The following is a 21,298-nucleotide window of genomic DNA, read 5'->3' as shown; positions in this document are numbered from 1 at the left end:
TAAAGAAAAAAAATAGAAAATATAAGAAAATAAGTTGCAAAGAGAAAATAGCTAGCATTCTAGTAATTAGAAATTTGTTTTAACGTAATATATAATGCTAAATTATGCGTCCAACAAAAGAAAAAGAAAAAGGTAAGTTATCTTTGACTTTATAATTGTATAGATGCATGATACTTATGTAGCACACATAACATGTCCCAATCCAAAGGTCCCAAACCAAGGTCCACAACACACAGGTTTGCGGCGGTATTTGCAAAGAGTCGCAGCAAACACGTGGCAAACGGCGCCGTTTCCTTCAGAAACCTGTCTCCTCCCTCCGACTTCCGAGAGTTTTGATTACAATGTCGCTAAGCAATCATGTATTGGCACGCACCCTCACTTTTTCACGCACCAAAATTATGTACTTGATCATTAAAGAAAAAAAAAGTTTTTATTTTCAATTTTCAATTTTCAATTTCTGGGCTAAAACTTACCTGTACTAGATACATGGTAGCATTATCCTGAGCCAATAACTTATTGTTATGTGTTTTAACTTTTTGATATGGATAACGCTATTTTCCGACATGGTAATGTATAATAGGCTTAAAATACCGCTACGATAGCATCTCTCGGTACATGTAAGTTCTTCTTGATAGACAGAGCCCTAGAGATAAATAAATTTAAGGTAAAAAGAAAAGGTAAAGAAAAATAAAAATAGACAGAAGGGGAAAGACAAGGAAAGCAAAGGCTCTTGGTGTTGGGCTTCCTTGTGCTGCACAGAAATAAAATACAAAAGAAATTATAGAGCAACAAGAGAAGAGAGGCAGTGTGCGTAAAATCGAATCAATACGATTACTCGCCGTCTAAACCCGTTGCAGGCAATCAATACTCAGCACTGATCGGTCCGCCCAATCCCACCGTCGATCTCAGAACCTGATCGTCGTGTTCAAGGGAAAGAGTTTTAACATAAATGAATTCAGTTAATTTTTATTTGATATTTTTGGGGATTTATTTCATAGAGGGCCTGTGAAATTTCCACTGTAAGAGTCGGTTATCGGAGATTTGGTTTCTGGGTTTTGTGAAAGCTTTGGTGGGTCGGCGAGCGTTTTCTGGGAATTGGACTGATGCTGGACTTTAGGGAAGGCTGTTGTGGAAGGAGTTAGGGTTAGGGTTTTAGGGTTAGGGAGGGGTAGGGTTAGGGTTTGATGGGGTTGGAGATGGAGGAGAATAATACTGAGCTTGAAGAAGGCGAGGCTTCTTGCTATTACAAGGATGACGAGGAAAACGTTGACCCAGACAACGATCTCTCTTACATTGTAAGGGCATCTTTGTGTCATTGATTCAATTAAGTTTGAATTTTTCGTCGGAATTTTGCTTAACAGCTTTGGAGTTAATTAACAATGGTCATCTTAACAATGTTCTTAAGACTGAGTTTCTATTTTGTTTGATATATCTGTAAATTAAATACAATGGTGGATTGTGACTTCTTGTTTTCATTTTCAAGAACATATAAGAATAACAAAGAAATTGAGTTAAAACAGGAATCTTAGACTTGCAGACAACTGTTTGGCTTGGTGAAGTAGAATTTTTGATCACTTGGAAAGTAAACAAATACGAAACGCAATAATTAAGATTCTTAAAACTCTTGCTTTAGTTTGTGCTGTATTCCAATGGGGCGTGATATGCAAAAAGCTTCGGAAACTACCAGTGAAGTTTCTGGATATTTTGCTGGCTTACCCTAAGTATAGGAAAAGTGCACATTCCTGGCCGAATGTTGAATAATTGATTATGCAACAACATTGTTGTAGTAAACTTCTGGAGGCGTTCTGTAGCTATCATTTATGTACTATAAATTCTAGTATTCAGAGTTTTTAAGTTCATTTTTTGTCTTTTCTTTTTTGATACTTCATAGATTATTGATGATTATCTGGTTGTTGATCCAAGGAAAACAAAAGTGAATTTGAACTCAATACTTGTTTTGTTCAGTGTCTGATAGAACAAAGTATTTAACCCCCCCCCCCCCTATAAATTTCCAAATCCTGAGCAGCTGAATTGAGTTCAGTGTGCCAAATGTAGTCTCTGAACAATGAAAGTTAATAACTTTCTGTTTTTATTTCCTCATTTTTGTTTTCTTGGCTATCAATTTTACCATTCACGAAAATAAAATAAAAATTCCAGGACAGTCTCAAGACTCAACCTTATTGGTTGCCAATTATGTTGATAAGATAAGCAGGAAATTGATATTAGTATCCCAAAACAAGTTCACATCATTGGCTTCTTTAAAAAAAAGAAAAGAAAAAGAAAGTTGAAATGGGATTTTCTTCTTTTACGCTATGTGTGCCTAGCAAAACCTGTTGTTGCTGTCAATTACAGAAATTTTGGTTATTGTTCATATTTCTGATCTCATGTATGTAATGACACTACCTTCTGATTTTTGCAAGGATGAGAGACTTCAACATGCTCTGGGCCATTTCCAGAAGGATTTTGAGGGCGGGGCTTTTGCTGAGAGTCTGGGTAAGTGACATACATGAAAGTAATAGATCACAGAGTGAAGCTAAGTTCATCTTTGTACTTGAAAATTTAGTTGTTAATAGCTCATCAGGTATATTGACTTTATTGTTCTGTCAGGGCCAAAATATGGTGGATATGGCTCATTTTTACCATCCTATGAAAGGTCTTCTGCCGTTTGGTCTCATCCAAAGACACCGCAGAAAAGCTACAACACATCAAGATCTCCTAAAAGTTTAATGGAGGTACATTGAAAAAAATTTATTCGTATTTGTTTTTTGGTAGGAAGGAGATATATATATATGCGGCTGAGATCTTGTCAGATTGGAAAATTATATTTTAGTTGAGCACTGTGGGTTATGTGACCATACAGGGTGCTACTCAGAATTTGAAAGCTTCATCAAGTGCACCCCCAACTGCGAGGCTTGGTACTGCTAACAGTGCTCAGTTGTCACATAATTCAAGGGTCCCCCCTCGGGACATGTCAGTTAAACAGGATTCATGTGTGCCATCTACTCAAGTAGCTGAGAGGTGTTCCTTGAAAGATGAAACTTTAAACAAACCTGGCAATCCAACTGATCTAAGGACACTGAAGGTTCGAATCAAAATGAACTCTGATACCACAGCTCGGAAGAATGTAGCAATTTATAGTGGTCTTGGGCTTAACTCCCCATCTTCATCCTTGGAGAACAGCCCTGAGGAAAGTGGAGATATGCCACCTCCATCTCAAGTGACTGTGGACGAGTCTCCCACTAACATTATTCAGGTAAGGTCAGATGTTTTAGTGCAGTTCCTCTTTCTGTAGATGGACTATGATCTGGTTCCATTCATGGGCATTTTTTTGTTTGTCTTTTTTTTTGGTGGTTGTAACAGGTTATGACTTCTTTCCCTGTTCCTGGAGATGCGTTGATATCACCACTTCATGACAGTCTTCTTTGCTTAAGAAAGAGAAAGGTGCCTTCATCTAAGGGTCATCAAGAACATTCTTCTTTGTCTGTGGAGGAGTCAGTTTCCACACGGGGCAATAGGAAAGTGTCAAAGGAGACGAAAATTAAAGTAGCAGGGAAAGGTGAAAGTTTGGTTAAGTTGAAGCTTGAGAATGGTATCAAGAATAGCACAAGAATTCTTATGAAAAAGAAATCAGAAACTGAGACCCTAGAAGGCAAGGAGCTTCTGCCCAATGACTTGGGAGCAACACCTTTGTCTAACTTAGTATGTGATGTTGGTGACCCTCTGAAAGGGATTGGTAGGACATCTGAAGCTTCGAGGGAAGCCAATGAGAATGAAGTGAAAGGAAGATTTTCTTCCTCTGAATTAGTGAAGGAAGAATCATTGGAGTCGATATCTAGTCAGGGATGTGTCAAGAATGAGAAGCAAAATTCTAGGTATGGTTCAGTGGAAAAGGTTTGGGAACAGAAGGATGTTTCAGTTCATCTCAGGGATGATGGCAAGTGCAAGGGTTACAAAACTTCAGCCCCACAACATGATACTGATGTATCCAAAGTCAAGGAAGAGCCAGACCTGCACAGACACAATGCTGGGAAGAAATGTACATCACATGAGCAAGAAAAAAATAATGTTCCTGTTAAGAGGGCAAAGCTATCATTAGAGGGCAGGATTAAGTCAAAGGAAAATCAAAGCAATGAAAAGCCACCTACTGTCTCAACAAAGGAAAGCTTGGGGTTTGAAATGGGTGTAGTACCAAAAGATGAATTGAGTGGCGGTCATGGTGTTCCTCCTTCTGGGAGAAAAATTCGTAAGTTAAAGTCACAGAAGGATAAGGTCATAGATAATCAAAGAGATTCATTTGGGGGCAAAAGTTTGGAACAAAGGAATAAAATGGATCTAGCAGAAAGACCTGCTGATGATATTGAAGTAAAATGGAAGGCATGTTTGGATAAACCAAAGGAAAAATTGAGTGGTAAAAAGATTGATAATAGGTTAGTTTCAAAAGATGCTCCTCATTCGTGCCAACCTCCAATGGAAAATGGACTTGCTTCAGAGGTCGTACGTGCAGCTGCAGCTGCAGCTCCTATTGTTATAGAAGAAAATTGGGTATGTTGTGATAAGTGTCAGAAGTGGCGGCTTCTACCCTTTGGTACCAAGCCAGAGCAACTCCCTGAGAAATGGTTGTGTAGCATGCTAAATTGGCTGTAAGCTTCCTTCTCATTCTTGGGTTTGAGCATTATACAACTGCTCTATTGCATTTATTGATTTATGGTTGCGGCCAGACCCTAACTTGAATATTTAATAATGTATTGCTTGCCTTTTCTCTCTCATCTCATCTCTCTCTCTCTCTCTCTCTCTCTCTCTCTCTCTTACACACATACACACACACATTTAAGTCTTTGGGTTTATGTGTAAATAATCAAATAATAACATTTACATACGTGTGCATGTGTATTGGTGCCTTTTCACTGTGGTATTGAGAGTATTGACACTGTCCTGTAGGCCTGGGATGAACCGATGTGACATCAGTGAAGAGGAAACTACAAAAGCACTCAATGCATTGTACCAACCATCTTCAGAAAGTCTAAATAAGCTGCAGGCTCATGCTAATGGAACAGCATCTGCAGTACCTGCAGTCGATGTCTTAAATTTTGATCAGAATCACCAGAAGCTCAGTTCTCATGCCATGTCTAATCAAGGGAAAAAGAAACATGGTTTAAAGGAAATACCCAATACAGGTAGTGGTAGTGGTCTCTTGAACGCTACAAAGAACCACCTTCAAGAAGCTGTGAAAAGTATAAGCTCAAAGGACATAAACCGGCCTCCTTTAGAATCAAATCCGATGAAGAAATCTGGTTCTCGACAAATGAGCAAGCTGCAAAACTTGGGAATGGAAAAAAGCACAACTAAGCAGAAGGAGAAGCGCACAAGTGGAGGTATGTAATTCATTATGAGGTTTCCATTTCCTAACGCCATAACACATCTGTGTAAAATTAGGTAACTTGTGCCGGTATTTATTTATTTGGGTTGTTATATATCTGCAGGTGACACCAAGAAAGTAAGATTGAAATACAATGGGGCCGATCAATATACTTGTGGAGCTTCAAAGAAACTCAAGAGAGAAGAGACGTGGCATGGTGATAAAAATTGGAATGCTCATATTGACCTTGGGAAGGTTGGTGTTGGTTCAAGTACTGGTTTGCTGACTCAGGCACGTGGTCAAGACGTCAAATACAATAACCTCTGTTATTCTGAAGATACAAAGGATGTAGTGAAGGACATAGCACAAGTTCCTGCAAAGAAACTGCGAGACCAAACTCAGGTGTCATGCCCTGGTGGGTCTTTGGATGTGAGAAAATGCAGTAGAGGCGATAGTTCCATGAAGAAAAGGAAAATGAGAGACTGGCAGGATACTCAGAATAATGTGGAGACATTTCAAAATTTTGCGCATGAAGGGAAGGTATATAGCAAGGAGGAAAGTAGTGAAAGTGGATATCGGAAGGAAAAGAAGTCGAAGATTTTAAAGACTGATGGTAAAGAGTCCAGTACTAGTAATGGAGATGATAAATCAAACAGAAAAAGCAGAGTGACCCAAATTGTTATGTCAGGCACAAAAGTTCATTCAGTTGATGCTATGGAAAAGGATAGGAGTATTGTGAAAGACCAGCAACCTGGGAAACATAGTAAACAGAATGCATCTCAACAAACATTGGATGGTGTAAATTCATTAAAAAGGGATTTGGGGTTTGTTTCCTTGGCTGCCACTTCAAGCTCTTCAAAGGTTTCAGGTTCCCATAAAACTAGAGTTAACTTTGAAGAAGTAAAAGGCTCACCCTGTGGAATCAGTTTCATCATCTCCGTTGAGGACCTCCCATTCAGACAGGCTTACTTCATCTAGGGGAGATGCTTTTGGGAAAGATGATGCTGTTTATGGTGATTTCCCTCCATCAAATATTCCCAAAAGATTTTGGGATGGGGATGAAACTAGTAATATTGATAAATTTGTGACTGCCCGGGAGAATAAGATTTCCTGCAGTACTCGTCCTGAATCTCATAAATTTTCATTAGTAGGCTGCCATGATATAGATGCTAATGGTGAATTCAGTGTCAAAGCCAAACCTTCTTCTGAAGTTTGGAGTAGCAATTTGCTTAGTGGTAATGATAGTTTGGAACCACATGGTCAGTGCCTCAGTAATCAGCATGGCATGGATCGTTGCCACGATGATGATAGAGAGAACAAGAAGCAAACTGAAGTTGCAGTTTGTGTGCAGAAATCTGGCAAGGGTTCCTGTTTGCAGTCAAAGGACAATGTTAGAAGCTGCACTTCTGATTTAGATAGGAACAAGGTGAAAGTTTCTGATCCAGTGAATGATCACTCGAAGAAGAGTCAAAGATATGAGCCTGAGATTGAACGCAATCATCAGGCATTTGTTCTTGAAAAAGGGAATAATGTTAGACACAATCTTCCTAAAAAGTGTAGCACTAAGTCGGACAAGGTCAAGGATGATAACTATCATGTTAGTCGGGGAGATAATGCCGGAAATGGGTCAAGTGACAGTGGAGTGGAAACTCAACTGGGGCGAAAAGAATATGATGTGTCAGATGTGAAGTTTAGCGCTACACAGAGCCCTAATAGGAAGGGTGCCTGTGCCCTGCAACAGAACTTGATTCAGAATCATGGGGACAGTCAGATTCAAAATGACCCAAGAAGCGGGAAACCACAATTGTTTTCACATTGCCAAGGTGAAAGGAAAGAAGAAACACCATCTCTTGGCTCCCGACCTGTTGCAGGGTCCGAGAGAGAAGTGGTGTTTCAGGGGCTTCCAGTCAATGCCACTGTCAATGGTGATGAATCGAAGTCAGTAAAACAGTCTGGGACTTCGGCTAACAAGAATGGAATTAATAGCAATTTGGTACACTTCATGCCTGATCAACAGAGAGCAATGGATGTCAGTTCGCCAAGTCCTGTGAGAAGCTCCTCTGGCCAGACTGCTAGTAATTCCCTAAAAGAAGCTAAAAGGCTCAGAGACTATGCTGATTATCTTAAGGTTTCTTCTTGTTCTTATTTGGCTTTTAGCTTATCTTTACAGGATTAATACGATGTTGTTTTTCTGTTCTCTTAATCCATGCTTTGGTTTTGTAGAACTCTGGGTTTGATTTCGAAAGTAGTGAGGCTTACTTCCAAGCTGCTCTGAAGTTTCTCCAAGGAGCTGTGCTTTTAGAAAGTTGCAGTAGTGAGAATGGCAAACATGGGGATATGACTCAGTTGCAAGTGTACAGTACTACAGCTAAACTTTGCGAGTAAGTTAAATGCCCTAAGTTTAAGAAACATAGTTGTTTCTCATTCTAATACTATAATTAGATTGTTGAAACTCTTCTCCTTGATTGAGTTGACTTTAATACTAACTTCTTGGGTTTTGAGTTTTAAGAAAATATTAACACTGAAGAGGGTCCATTTACTCATAAGTTTGACTCTAGTAAATGCCTCTTCTAATGTTCTGTGAGGTACACAAAGCATGCTTACTCCATTGTTGGAGTTTTTTCTTTTGATCAGAGCTCAAGCGACCTTTGTTAATCCATGCTTGGCCTTGTTTGGTACTCCAATTTCTAAGCCAAACCCAAGCAACTTGTATATGGCTTTTCTTGCATCGGCTCATTTTTGTCCCTATTTTCAGTGTTTTAATCTTGTTTATAAAAGAGATCTAACAGCTAAGGATTGCGTCCTTAGATCCTTACTAGAGCTAAAATGTTTTAAATGGCCTGTGTTGAGGCGTGCCTCAGTCCGAGGCGTTCGAAAAATGCAGCGAAGCATCCAAACCAGGGTGCGGTGCAATTGAGGCGTGGCGGAGGCACACTTGAGGCACGCCGGAGGCGCATGGCACTGTGTTTTAGGGTTTTGTTCCCCTTTTTTATTTTAGAAAAAGGTTCCCAGGGCCAAACCACGTCATTTTGACCTGTTTTTCAATTTTTAAAAACTCTCCTCTTGCAGACCCAAGGACTAATTTCTCTCCCCTCTTTGCTGTGTGCGACTTCTCCCCCTTAAATTAACCCTAAAACCCCTAAAATTTTTGTATCACCCATATAGTTATAGATTTCGGCATATTCAAGGGAATTTTGCACCAGTTCCATATCACCCCTAAATTTAAGTTTGGTGGATCTTGTTGAAATATATGTTTTTTGCTTGATTGGTATAGAATTTTGGTTAAATGACAAACCTTAGTGGTTGAATTATTTGTTTTTCATTATATAATATATATTTATATTTATTATAATATTTCTAAGCATGAAAGGCTTATGCCCCAACGTGGTGAAGCGCCATAAAATGCTTTGAAGTATATATATCTCTTAGGGTGCTTAAATAAAGTTCTTAAACGAGGTCTTGCTTATTAGCTTTTAAAGCAAAAATGGACTTTTGAGATGTATTGCATGCAACAAGCCTCTCAATTATCCATATCTGATCTAACGATTGAGCACACACATACATGGATGCGGTCTAACGAGGACTGGGACTTATGTCTCAGCCATTACACTTGGCTGCTTATATGTGATCTAATAGTTGAGATGCAAGCCCTTATTAAATTTCACCATGTGCATAAGGATATGTGTATTTCTAATATATGATAGATACATTCGGCTTATTTTTATGAGTTTCATATTAGTTCTTCATTATTTATTTGACTTGTCAATAGCCCAATTAGCTATCATTTAATTTGGATATGGTTACTTTTAACTTTGTGTAATATGTAATAACTTTACTTAATATGTAACTTACTATACTGTTTTGAAGTTTTCATTTCTTCATTGCTATACCCGTGCCTGGCTCTGTGCTGAACCTTTTGAATTCACAGATTATGTGCCCATGAATATGAAACCCTCAACGAAGTGGCTTCCGCTGCCCTGGCCTATAAATGCATGGAGGTGGCATACATGAGGGTGGTTTACTGTAAACATTCTAGTACAAACAGAGATCGGCATGAGTTGCAAGCTACTCTCAATATAGCTCCTCCAGGTAATGGAGCAGGTTATGAATATATTCAGGATTCCTGGCTGATTTATGTGATGATCTTTTGATTTTGTTTCCAAATTTCATTTCTGTTCTTTCCTTAGGAGATGCTTGCGATTTGAAGTTGTAAATCATCTGTTCTAGTTTAAACATCGATATTTCCAAACAATCATGTAGTTCCTCTTGCTTTTCACTGAGAATGGAATACCAAGCAACTCACACTTTTTCTCTTTTAAAACCCTTTACTGTTTAGGTGAGTCTCCATCGTCTTCTGCATCAGATGTGGATAACTTGAACAACCAAGTGATAGCAGAAAAGGCTGTATTGTCCAAGGGTACTGGTTCTCATGTTTCTGGAAACCATGTTGTTGTTGCTCGAAACCGCCCGAATTTTGCCAGGCTGCTTGACTTTGTAAGTTGATTTGATCTTGCACTCAGTCTCTATATGAATATTGTTTACTTCCTAAAGAATTGTTCTTTCAAGGTATTAAATTCATTTATTCAGGACTAAGGAGTCAGTACTATGAATCATGGATATATACTGGATAAAAGTGTCAGTGTCAAGAAATCTGAATGAGAATTGCCAGCTACTGGCTAGTGCATGTTGTCCTAGATTAGCCAATTGTTTGTTATTGGAGTTTCAGCGGACAAAAGACCTTTTAATGAATGAAAGCCTCCAAGTTGACCCTTTTTTTTTTCTTTTTAAAAAAAAAAACATACAAGCATCTTGAGTGACTTGCAATTATCATGAAAATTATTTTCAGGTATATGAACTTTCTTTCTGGACAGCCAATTTAATGCATGTCTATGACTTTTAGTTGGTTGGCTTTTGATGCTCATACTGGATTTCTTTGCTTCCATTTTTTACATGGTTAGTTGGATTATGAAGTCATAGGCATCATGTAGGACCAGTAAGATACCGACGCACAGATGATTGTATGGCATGGTTTTACCAGGGTGTTACAAGAGGGTAAGATTAGTATGTATTATTTTGCAGACACAGGATGTAAATTTTGCAATGGAAGCCACAAGAAAGTCCCAGATTGCTTTTGCAGCTGCGTGCACAACCCTGGAAGATGCACATAAGAATGATTGTATTTGTTCTATTAAGAGGGTCATTGATTTCAGCTTCCAAGATTTAGAGGAACTCATCCGTCTGGTTAAGCTTGCAATGGAGGCCATAAGTCGATCCAAATTTGGTGGTGCTAGAGACTAAGTCAACCCTGTATATATTGGGCATTTTTATGGTTTCTCTCCTAACCAGGCAGGATGCCTACGTGGACCGTCACTTGAAATCTGCAAGGAGGCGAGTCACTGACAGTTTATTAGCCTTCTGTACATGTGTACAAAGTGAGATTGATTAGCAAATTTTGTAATGTATTTTTTTTGCAAGTCTAGTCTATTCTTGACGTGGATAAGGGCACAGCATGCTCACCCATAGTTTTCATGGATTGGGAAAAGAGGAAATGAATTAATTGTTCTCCAGCGCAGCTCAGAGATTATGTAATAGTTTAAGTTATTTTTGTTTTTTGGCTCCTGTGATTTGGAGCTTGAGGGTAAAAAAATATCTATAGAGATTGGATGATACTCTTAGGCAACCATTTTGAGGAGGTTGACTACTGATATAGTGGTGACTGGTCAAAGCTCTATCAAGCATTTTCTGTTTTGTTACTATTTATTAAAATTTTGATGGAATGGAAACCAAATTCTTGGACAAGGTTGCCTTTATATTTGTAGGAAAATCATCAAGCTTAAGCTTTCGTGTATAGATTGTGCCAGCTTTCCAAGGATATGAAATTTAATCTTCAGGTACGTAATCTTTTACTTCACTATATTAGGCAATAATGGAGGAAATCTCTTTCCCATAATAAACTTTTCAGTATGTTGAGTTTACCGTGGGAATTTTTATGTTAGTGTAGGTGACCGTGATAATTAAAGAGCTTTGGTTGTTTCACTTGGGCTCTGAGCAGTTGCTGAGAAGTTCAGACTTGTGACCTACATGGAGTACGCACTCTAGGACCATCATTGCATGTGAGTTCAAGTATATATTTGCTATTTAATTTTCAGTAAGAAGATTTATATGCTGTGTTCATAAACCATAACTGTAATTCACTTATTTGGTCCTAGTGTTGGTCAGACTTGTTTGCTTATTGGGTGGCAGTATTTTGGACAGTTTAGTTATACGTGCAGTAACTGAGTGCAAATGCTCATTGTTTTCCAGGCACTCTAGTGATCGGTTTTCCTACTGTTTTCACTTATATTTCATGCAGTGTCATTCGTTAATTTTAGAAGCTTGTATTGTGCTAACATATGCCATTTGATTGTTTGAGTTATCAATGTTATATTTATAATGAGGGAATGAGGTTCTGGCGAATATGTTTCATGATGTTGTAGATCTTATGTATGTTGGTAACTCATATGGCTGCTTTATTGAATTTCAGTGCACAACAGTTTTGGAGTCCGGTTATGATTTATTTAACACTAGGTTTTAAGGCAGCTTGCCTCGAGGAGGGTGATCATATACACTGCTTTCACTAATCACTCGCCCGTAATTCCATGGTGGTGCTCTCTCTCTCTCTCTCTCTCTGATTTTGTGTCCGATTATATACAGCCAGTTCGTTAAGTTATGTTAAAAGTAGCAAGTCCTTTAAGTAAGTTTTTTTTGTTGTTTTTTTGTGGGAGAGGAGGGTGGGTTGTGGGTGTTGTTTACTTTCGTGTCATTTGAAAATGCCCATTTTTATTTTGCTCTGTAGGTTTTACCAGACAGGCAAACAGTTTGTTGATTTCTGTTTTGCTTTGAAATGATAAGACATCCTTTTTAAGAAGATTATTATTGTTGTTAAATTTGTTCTTTTATCATGGGGAAGCAGGATATTTTCCAATGGATCATACAGGTATTGAAGCGGTGTTATTGTGATGATTTTGATCAAGGAAAGCGGTATCTTGGTTGGTTTAGGAAGAAGGATATGGGTGCTTTGGCTTCGTTGCAGGCAGCAGCATTTGCTTGTTATTGACATAACGTATTTTCTGTACACTTTTGCTTTTTTGTTTTTATTCCAATATTCAATGTTCTTTTCAGTGCGGGCTAAATAAAAAGCATATGCTGAGTTGCCGCCAGAATTCTGTGCAATATGTATCATTCATGAACAATAATGATTAAAGTAATAATAGAGCTATCAGGCTTTCTTTAACCTTCGAGTTATTTGTTCTTATCATTGTTCATTTAATTATGTACCCGCATTGTCTTTTACGAAAAATGATAACTTGAGAAGAAAAAAATGGTGCTTTTTTGTTGCATTTTCAAATCTGTTCATGGGTTTTCAAATTTTCATGTCCTTTGTGGAATTAATTAAACAGTAAATATTCCTACTTCCATTGAGATTGTTAAGGATATACACAGAAATCGGATGTTCATCACCAAAAATCCCTACAAGTGCAAGAACCACTTTTAAAGTGATGAAATCTGTTTACATCTCTAACAATGAATTCCCTCTCAACAATGTCACTAATGAGCTTGAAAGCCTCATGACAGTCCCTACACATTCTCAGGTTCTTCATTATTCTAATGGTGACTCCTTTTGGTATGCTTACCAACGCAAAACCCAATGCCAATCTCTCACTGTGCAGACCTACGATTGCCTCCTTGGCTTCCTCCTCCACGTCAACAAATACCAATCCCCTACTCCCTCCTACATAGCCTCTTTGTTTCATTTTGCCCTCCAACTCCCTCAACAAAGTCACAACCTCGCTCCCCTGTGCGCACGATGACACATCTCCGGCATAGAACACATAACTTGAATCCTTCACCTCAACCCAACTGCAACCGGGTTCTTTTTGCACCCCGGTACGCCTCATTTCTGATCGAAGATCATGAGCAGTTTCCCACTCCCCATTCAAGGCATAAGCATTTGATAATGTAACATATGCACCTACTACTTGTTGATTAGAATCTATTAGTCGTCGACTAGCTTCAACTGCAATATCTACCCTTCCATGAAGCCTACTTGCTGAAAGAAGTGTGCCCCACAACAAGGCCTCTTGGTTGGCCTCTGCTTGGATAGATTTGGCTAGTTCGTAAGCCTCGTTAAGCCGGCCTGTTCTACCAAGCATATCAACAATGCATGTGTAGTGCTTTGCAGTTGGGGTTATTCCATGTTTCTCATGCATAGATTCCAACTGCTGGAGACCTTCATCAACAAGCCCTGAATGGCTACAAGCATGCAAGACCCCAACGAAGGTGACATCGTTGGGTTTTATTCTTCTATCGATCATTTCTTGAAAGAGTTGAAGAGACATTCTCCCGAGTCCATACTTTGCAGCAGCCACAATCATTGAAGTGTAGGGTATTACAGAGGGATTTTGGATTCTCCTGAAAACCTTGTCAGAATACTCAACGCACCCACATTTAGCATACATGTCCAGCAGTGCACTGGCAATCACAGCATTCGAATCATAGCCACCACGAATTACCGCTCCATGTGCAACTTTCCCAGAAACCAACCTACCCAAGCTTGCACAAGCATTGACAACACTAGCTAACATAAAATGATTCGGACGCTCCAACATCAAACGATTAAATTCTCTGAAAAGTTGGAGCGCTTCATCACCCTGTGCATTTTGGGCATAAGCAGCAATAATTGAAGTCCAAGAAACAACATTCCTACAACCCATCAAGTCGAAAACCCGCTGGGCATGGTCGACATCATTGCACTTCCCGTACATATCAACCAGCGAAGAGCAGACAACAAGGTTGGATTGAAATCCCAAAAGTTCAACAAGCGCATGAATTTTTTTGCCAGTTCTAAGTTGAGCAAGAATCGAACACGCATTAATCACAGTGGCAAAAGTGAACTCATTGGGCAGAACAGAACACTCGGGCATTTTCCCAAAGAGCCACAGAGCCATTCTGGGCTGACCCGTATCGACGTAACCGACCATGAGCGAAGTCCATGACACGACGTTTGGTTCAGGCATTTCATCAAACAACTGGCTTGCAAGGTCAATTCTATGGAGTCTGACATAGCAATTGATGAGATGGTTGGTGGTGAATGTGTCGTATAAAGACCCAGACTTTATACCGTTGGAATGTAACGACTTTGCAGAATCGGAATCTTTGCAGCTCCGGAGCTGTTGTATGAGATGAGAAGGTGACAATTGATTTTGGCGGGAAAGGTTGGAGGCGGTGAGGGCAGAAATGAGATTTTGGTTTAACGGCTTTCTCATCTGTCTCGCGCGCTCTCGCAATGGAAGCTCTTTCGGGGTTATGTTATCGTCTTACAGCTAAACGACGACGGATTGGTCGTAGCTGTTATATTGTCCTTGCCTTTGAAAGAGAAAAGTTTTAATTTATGGGATCGTAATTCAATTATTGTTTAAAGAAATTTTATTAAATAAAGTTAAATAACACAATTAATGCGTAAACAAGTAAATGTCGAGTAAAAAATACAATTAAGGCATAAACATCTAAATTCGAGTTGTGCCATCTTCTATACATTTTTATAGTGCTTATTATTTTTTAATAAAATATCTATTCCAACGACAAAAAAGAAAAAGTAAATTCCGAGTTGGAAGCACGTGAAACCTTACCTTGCCTTTAGCTTTTGACATATCCGGCTCACAATGCTTGCGCAAACAACAAGATTAATCATTTAATTGGAGGTTGATTGATAGTGCCCAAGTCTTCTATCTTTTCAGAAAAAAGAAGAGTGCACAATCATCCAAAGGTAGGTTGCCGTCCGTAACTCAAAAAAAAAAGCAACCCACTAGAGTCAGCAATGCATAGTATAATAGCTTAGAGGTGGCATTTTAGATCGAAAAATTGTAAAAATTAACTGATAATTTACCGCAATAGAACCGCACTTGTGGGAAACCGAACAACATTTGTGGTTGTGGATACACTATTTGATTTTCAAAACTTGCGGTTACCGCAAACTGTGACTATATTTTAAAAAAATAATTGCATTTTGTAGATAGCATTGGTGCTCAAATAACACAACGGGGTCCTTCAAATCCACTCACCACCACCAACACTTGAGTTAGTAACTTTAATTTGTAACATTAGTGCATTGCATTTTCCTTTTAGTTTGTAACTTTAATTAATTTTGAATTGGATTTTTCCTTTGGGTTGTAACTTTAATTCATTTGCATTGCATTTTTCTTTTGGTTTGTAATTTTAAAGGATTTGGAATTGGAATGCTTGAGAAGTTGAGATTGTGAATGCTTGAGAAGTTTAACTTTAATTGGAATGCTTGGAATTGTAACTTTAATTTTCTTTAGGTTGTGAATGGTTGAAAAGTTGAGGAGGTTGTGAATTTATATATGCTTGAGAAGTTGAGGAGGTTGTGAATTTATTTATTTAGGTTGTGAATTTATATTTTTGGGTTAAAGTGTGCTTGAAATCAAAAGGCTTCAAAAGAAGCATCAAAATTAGGCTTAAAATGTGGAAGATTGGATTTTTATGACACAAAAAGAACTTGAGATTTTAAACCGCTAATTCACGGTAACCGATCACTTTTTGCGGTCGGTTTGCGGTTTAGGCAAAAATTCGCGGTTACCGAACCGCAACCACCCTTATAATAGCTACATCTCTATTTATGTATGCTTTGGAATTTCTCCCCTATACGTTTTCCTCAATTCCTCATCCACTATCCTTTCCTAAAATTTTGTTAGGGCAATTTTTAGTTCATTATGTTTTTGGACTTCACCTTGGGCACATTCAGAATTTGAAAATGTCTAAAACCGAAATCTAGTTCCTAATTAAGTTTTTGAGTCCAAATGGTTCCTAGGACAACCTCATGGGACAAACCCTAGAGGAGAAAAGAATACCACATATGTCATGGACCAATAAATAAAAAACATATCAAAAACGAAAACTAACACAAAGACCTCTTGTATGTTCCTGCCTTCTATAAACTACAATGCCCCAAGTAACCCAAATTAGCAAAATAAAATAAATGGGAAAGTATTTGTCTCCTTCATGTAGAAGGAGACATTCCTCCTTTTCCGCAAATTATTGCAACAACTTTTTTTTATCCGTTTTTAATAAATTATTTTTATATATGCGTTAAATTATGATTCATAAGTTTAGGTGGAGAAAGAAATGATGATAAGACTGTTTTTTTGGTCTGCCAAAAATGAAGGCATCTGAATAGCAATTGAGACAGGCCCCTACTAATATCACCCATATAAGTCCGCCACAACAGACAATTGAGTGTACTACCGCCACTGTTAGATTCCTTTCTCTCAGAAGAAAATTCTACTGCATCACATCATCACATCACATGTTTCATAACAAAGATAAATAAATAAATAAATAAATAGGATAAATTTCATTATCCTACTCATAAGTTTACGAGATTCAAACTTTGCTACATGAATTTTTTTTCGTGTCTACTTTATACCTAAAATTTAATATTCTTACAACTTTCATACCTCCATTACTATGTCCATCAAATCTTCATACCTAAACTTTGATATTAACCAATACCCTGCCTGTCATTACTCATTTGGTTGAGCCTCTGGTCTAATGGGATACATGTATGACTTAATTTGTAAAGTGCATAATGTAGGTCCCCAAAAACACAACCAATTTCTGATGCAACAACAATACCAATATTAAATAGAAGCCACTTAAACAAAGTTGCCTACATGTATGCTTTTTCTCTCCCTATAAATACAGGCTTCCACAGCACTTGAGCTACCAAGTAGAACTAGCAATCAATAGGATTTGATTAACTTTGTTGCCTCCAAATTTTGTGCTTCCATGGCCCCAATACCCATCTCCTCCATCAAGGTTGGCCACATTGATGATGTCCAAGAACTGAGAAAGACTAAGCCCACCATAATTCCTGACAGATTTGTAAGGGACATGGCTGAGAGGCCAACTCTGGCCCCTGCCATGCCATGCTCTAGTGACATTCCCACAATCAACTTCTCAAAGCTTTCAAAAGGAAGCAAAGATGAACTCGAAAGTGAAATTTCTCAGCTTGCAGCTGCCTGTGAGAACTGGGGATTTTTCCAGGTACAAATTTACATTAAAGTTTTTTATGTTACTGGCTTTGAAAAACATGGTCAAATGGAGGATAATGATCTGTGGTGACTGTACATGACAGGTGATAAATCATGGGATTGATCTGAGTCTGCTTGAGAGCATAGAGAAAGTGGCTAAGGACTTCTTCATGCTACCTTTGGAAGAGAAAAAGAAGTATGCAATGGCTCCTGGGACTGTTCAGGGATATGGGCAGGCTTTTGTGCTATCAGAGGACCAAAAGCTGGATTGGTGCAACATGTTTGCTCTTGGGGTTGAACCCAACTTTATAAGGAACCCCATGTTATGGCCAACAGAACCAGAAAAGTTCAGGTAAAAAGTTTTGCTATGCTTCGAAGTTTATTAGTCTCTTGTTCTTAATTAAGTCTAAAGTGTAAAGTCTAAACCTTTTTCTTCCACTAAAGTGGAACTGTAGAGGTTTACTCGAAAGAAGTAAGGAAACTGTGCCAGAATCTGCTGAAATACATAGCCATAGGCCTTGGCTTGAAAGGTGATGTGTTTGAAAAGATGTTTGGGGAGACTGTGCAAGCCATAAGGATGAACTATTACCCTCCATGTTCAAGACCTGACCTCGTTTTAGGTCTAAGCCCACATTCAGACGGAAGCGCCCTCACAGTGCTGCAGCAGGGGAAGGACACGTCAGTAGGACTTCAAATTCTCAAAGAAGACAGATGGGTTCCTGTTAAGCCCATCCCTAATGCACTCATAATCAACATTGGTGACACCACAGAAGTGAGAAAATATCTTCAATTTGATCTTGTTATAGTTTCTTTTTCAAATTTTGGTATCTATCATTTTTGTTTTTTTATACAAGCGATAGTCTAAACTACAAGGGTTACACACACACACTATAAGGTGTCATGGAGGTTTAAACTTGAAACAATTGGTCTGCAAGTTTGACCTTTTTCACTGGGCTAGACCCTGTTGGCGTATCTGGGATATATTAGTTTCTAATATCAAAATAAATGCAGGTTCTTACAAATGGGAAATATAAGAGTGTGGAGCACAGAGCAGTGACTCATAAGGAGAAAGACCGCCTTTCAATTGTGACATTTTATGCTCCTAGCTATGAGATAGAGCTTGGACCTATGGAAGAATTGGTGGATGAAAACAACCCATGCAAGTACAGAAGATACAATCATGGAGAATACAGTAAACACTATGTAACCAACAAGTTGCAAGGCAAGAAAACCTTGGAGTTTGCCAAGATTTAAAACCAAAAACTCAAACTAGTTAAAGAAGGCCCCATTTAGTCCCCCACCCGATCATTAAACTCTGTACACACTGTTTCATTGTAATATGTTCCCAGTTCACCAAATCTTGTAAATTTCAGGCCCAAAAAGAAAAAGCTAGTTGGTGCTTATGTATGTCAAACAAGTGCAAATTATTGAGCTGCACTGTTCATGTGCAACACAATTTGTACAAGCCTACCAATCAATTGAAGCCTTGTGGGGTCTTTTGTGTTTACAAGCTTTTCTTGTCAATTTGTCTGTCTTTGATGGCCTCATTGAACTAGCAGTACTTGTAAGCACAAGGAAACAAGAATCAAACAGAAAAAATGTCACTTTTTACTGTTTTCTATATAAGATTCTTAATATACAAAGAAAGAAGCATGCAATGCAATCATATGGAGGAATCAAAGACCAAACACCAAAAGAAAATGGACAACAATAATCCGGTCTTCCATTGTCGAAGGGAAAAGAGGGTGAGCTTTTTCTCAATGGTGGGAAATGTCTGGAAAATTTTGCTGTTCACATTATTGGGGTGAAGGAAGAAGCACTGAGCAAGTTGTGGCGTGATGGGTTTTTTTGTTTTTTTGTTGGTTGATTCAAAGCTGAAATGACAAGTGAGTGCTAACAACAAGTAGAGCACAAAGCTAAGCTCAAACATTCATGACATGAGAGGTGAGGTAAACAGAGGAAACAATGTTTGTTTGCTGCCTGCTTGTAATTGCTCTGTGCCCACTACAAAGTTCTTTGTGTTAATAAAATAATGCTAAAGTGAAAACAAAGCTGGAGACCTACTTGGCAAAGGAAGTACCTGCGTAAGAAAATTCAGACCAATAAATCAAGCATGACCTATGCAACTTGAACAATGTCACTAAGAAAAGCAAATTGATGATGCAATTTGTTTAGTGGAATAAATTAATTAACTAACCAAGACATGGTTTAATGAAATTTGTACACATTCAAGAATCTGTTCCCATTTGCTTCTATATACAATTTAATGGTTGTATGTAATTTTTCGAGAATTCAGAAACGAACTATTATTGACACTTCAAAAAAGTCATCATGCAGTCATTTAAGTGTAGTTTATTTACAATAATAAATATTGGACGAAAGCATGATGATTTTTTTTTTTAAAACTGCCAATATGTGTTCTTATTCTGAGTTTCATCAAACCCTTTATAGATCTTTTATTAACATTTCTTATCGATGAATAGTCAATGAGTGAGGAAGTACCATTTGGTAACAAGCTATTTAAGACATTAAGAGGCTTGTAACTCAAGTGATTCAGAGCATATACTCCTGCATCTGAGCTCCTAGTTTCGATTTCCCCCTCCCCCAATATCATTCATATCCTAAGAAAATGCTCAAAAATAGAGACCTGAAAGTCCGACTAACTCTTAATCTCATGATATTTCTATTTTTAGTGTTAGAAGAGGTCTTCAGTTCAATTCTCCCTTCCACATTGATCAGAAAACCATGAAATAAATTATAGAGAAAAAGATTGACAAGAGCCGTAAGTTTACACAAAATCTCTGAGTTTGTGACCTTATGCCTAGACTCGTGCATGAGGAGCAAAAGAAAAGCAAAGCTTAACCACATTTTATGACTTTTGACAAAATGAAACCCACTAAGCACTAAGTACTAATAACCAAAGTGCGCTTGCACTAACTCCTAGTGGTCTTGGATTCGAAGGTTGGTACCACATTCTCTACAAAACCCAAAAAAAAAGGTGCTCACGCAAGTTTTGTTCTGGTTCTTTCTAACTTGGCCATTAGCATCAGCAATTGTGCAAACTTCACCCCCTCTTTCCCCCGAAGGCAATTATGCATCCTTTTCAAGGAACCCTTTGTTTGGTTGGCATAATTGTAGGCGGGTGATCTCAGCAAATGGGTCCCAAAATCCAAGTTTGGCGAACTTAATAAGTTGCAAATGCCGAACATGAATAAACAAGTGATTTTGTACCGAGAATGAGCACGCTTTAGAAAAAGTAAGCACCAATGGGATGAGAGGAAGAGGAAAAGGAGGCTCAGAACTAGTGTAGGGATGGGGACCCAAATTGGCATTCATGAGAAAAACTTCTGGTTTTCCCTTTGTGAAAGAGAACCGCTAATTTTGCTTAGCTCCACTTCCATTACCATTCTGCACTTTGGCATGTTGTTGGTGTGGGAATTCACTGAACCTCCTAGAAAAAGCCTACAAAAGTTCCATATTGATTTATTGCGTAACCTAATTGTTCGGCTTCCCACCAGTGCTTATATAATATTAAGATTTGATTGCGTGTCGACTTGGTCAAAACAGCACTCATGTTTTAAATATTATGGACCAACAATGCAAATCTCTAAGAGAAAGGTGCTTCCACCTCTCCCAATGTCGGGGTTGAAATGATACCAAATATTATGACATCAACTGCTTTAGCAATCATTTTTAACCCCACTGCTTATATTTTTCTAACTCAACTCTCACAAGCATTAAGCCTTGAGGAACCAATTGCAGATTGAGATTATGAGTGGTTTTTAATTTTGGGATTATCCGAGGAAGAGTCCAAACGGGTTATCCCTACCGAATATTCTCTTCCCAGTCTTAA

The 21,298-nt window shown here is 38.3% G+C and overlaps 3 protein-coding genes across 3 annotated transcripts; 2 read left to right on the top strand and 1 right to left on the bottom strand.

Annotated features, from left to right (window-relative positions):
- The first annotated feature begins 694 nt into the window (after positions 1-694).
- Positions 695-12,629, top strand: LOC103322995 (cysteine-tryptophan domain-containing zinc finger protein 3). The gene is given in 15 exon segments (XM_008224952.3): positions 695-1,295; positions 2,421-2,493; positions 2,608-2,732; positions 2,861-3,253; positions 3,361-4,640; positions 4,939-5,372; positions 5,481-6,268; positions 6,270-7,484; positions 7,580-7,737; positions 9,285-9,445; positions 9,693-9,850; positions 10,436-11,247; positions 11,358-11,469; positions 11,880-11,997; positions 12,309-12,629. Coding segments are annotated over 12 exon segments (5,115 nt in total). The 5' UTR covers positions 695-1,184; the 3' UTR covers positions 10,655-11,247; positions 11,358-11,469; positions 11,880-11,997; positions 12,309-12,629.
- Positions 12,630-12,787: 158 nt separating this feature from the next.
- LOC103323002 (Tetratricopeptide repeat (TPR)-like superfamily protein) lies at positions 12,788-14,749 on the bottom strand. Its single transcript, XM_008224958.2, has one exon. It carries the CDS (start codon positions 14,659-14,661, stop codon positions 12,853-12,855), a length of 1,809 nt encoding a protein of 602 aa, XP_008223180.2. The 5' UTR covers positions 14,662-14,749; the 3' UTR covers positions 12,788-12,852.
- Positions 14,750-17,091: 2,342 nt separating this feature from the next.
- On the top strand, positions 17,092-18,882 carry LBO1 (2-oxoglutarate (2OG) and Fe(II)-dependent oxygenase superfamily protein). The gene is given in 5 exon segments (XM_008224950.2): positions 17,092-17,458; positions 17,550-17,797; positions 17,890-18,217; positions 18,457-18,696; positions 18,698-18,882. Coding segments are annotated over 5 exon segments (1,095 nt in total). The 5' UTR covers positions 17,092-17,200; the 3' UTR covers positions 18,719-18,882.
- Positions 18,883-21,298: the final 2,416 nt, after the last annotated feature.

The sequence above is a fragment of the Prunus mume genome, linkage group LG2 (assembly GCF_029339155.1).
Source record: "Prunus mume cultivar Tortuosa linkage group LG2, ASM2933915v1, whole genome shotgun sequence".
Classification (NCBI taxonomy): domain Eukaryota; kingdom Viridiplantae; phylum Streptophyta; class Magnoliopsida; order Rosales; family Rosaceae; genus Prunus; species Prunus mume.
This window is presented reverse-complemented; position numbering and strand designations above follow the sequence as displayed.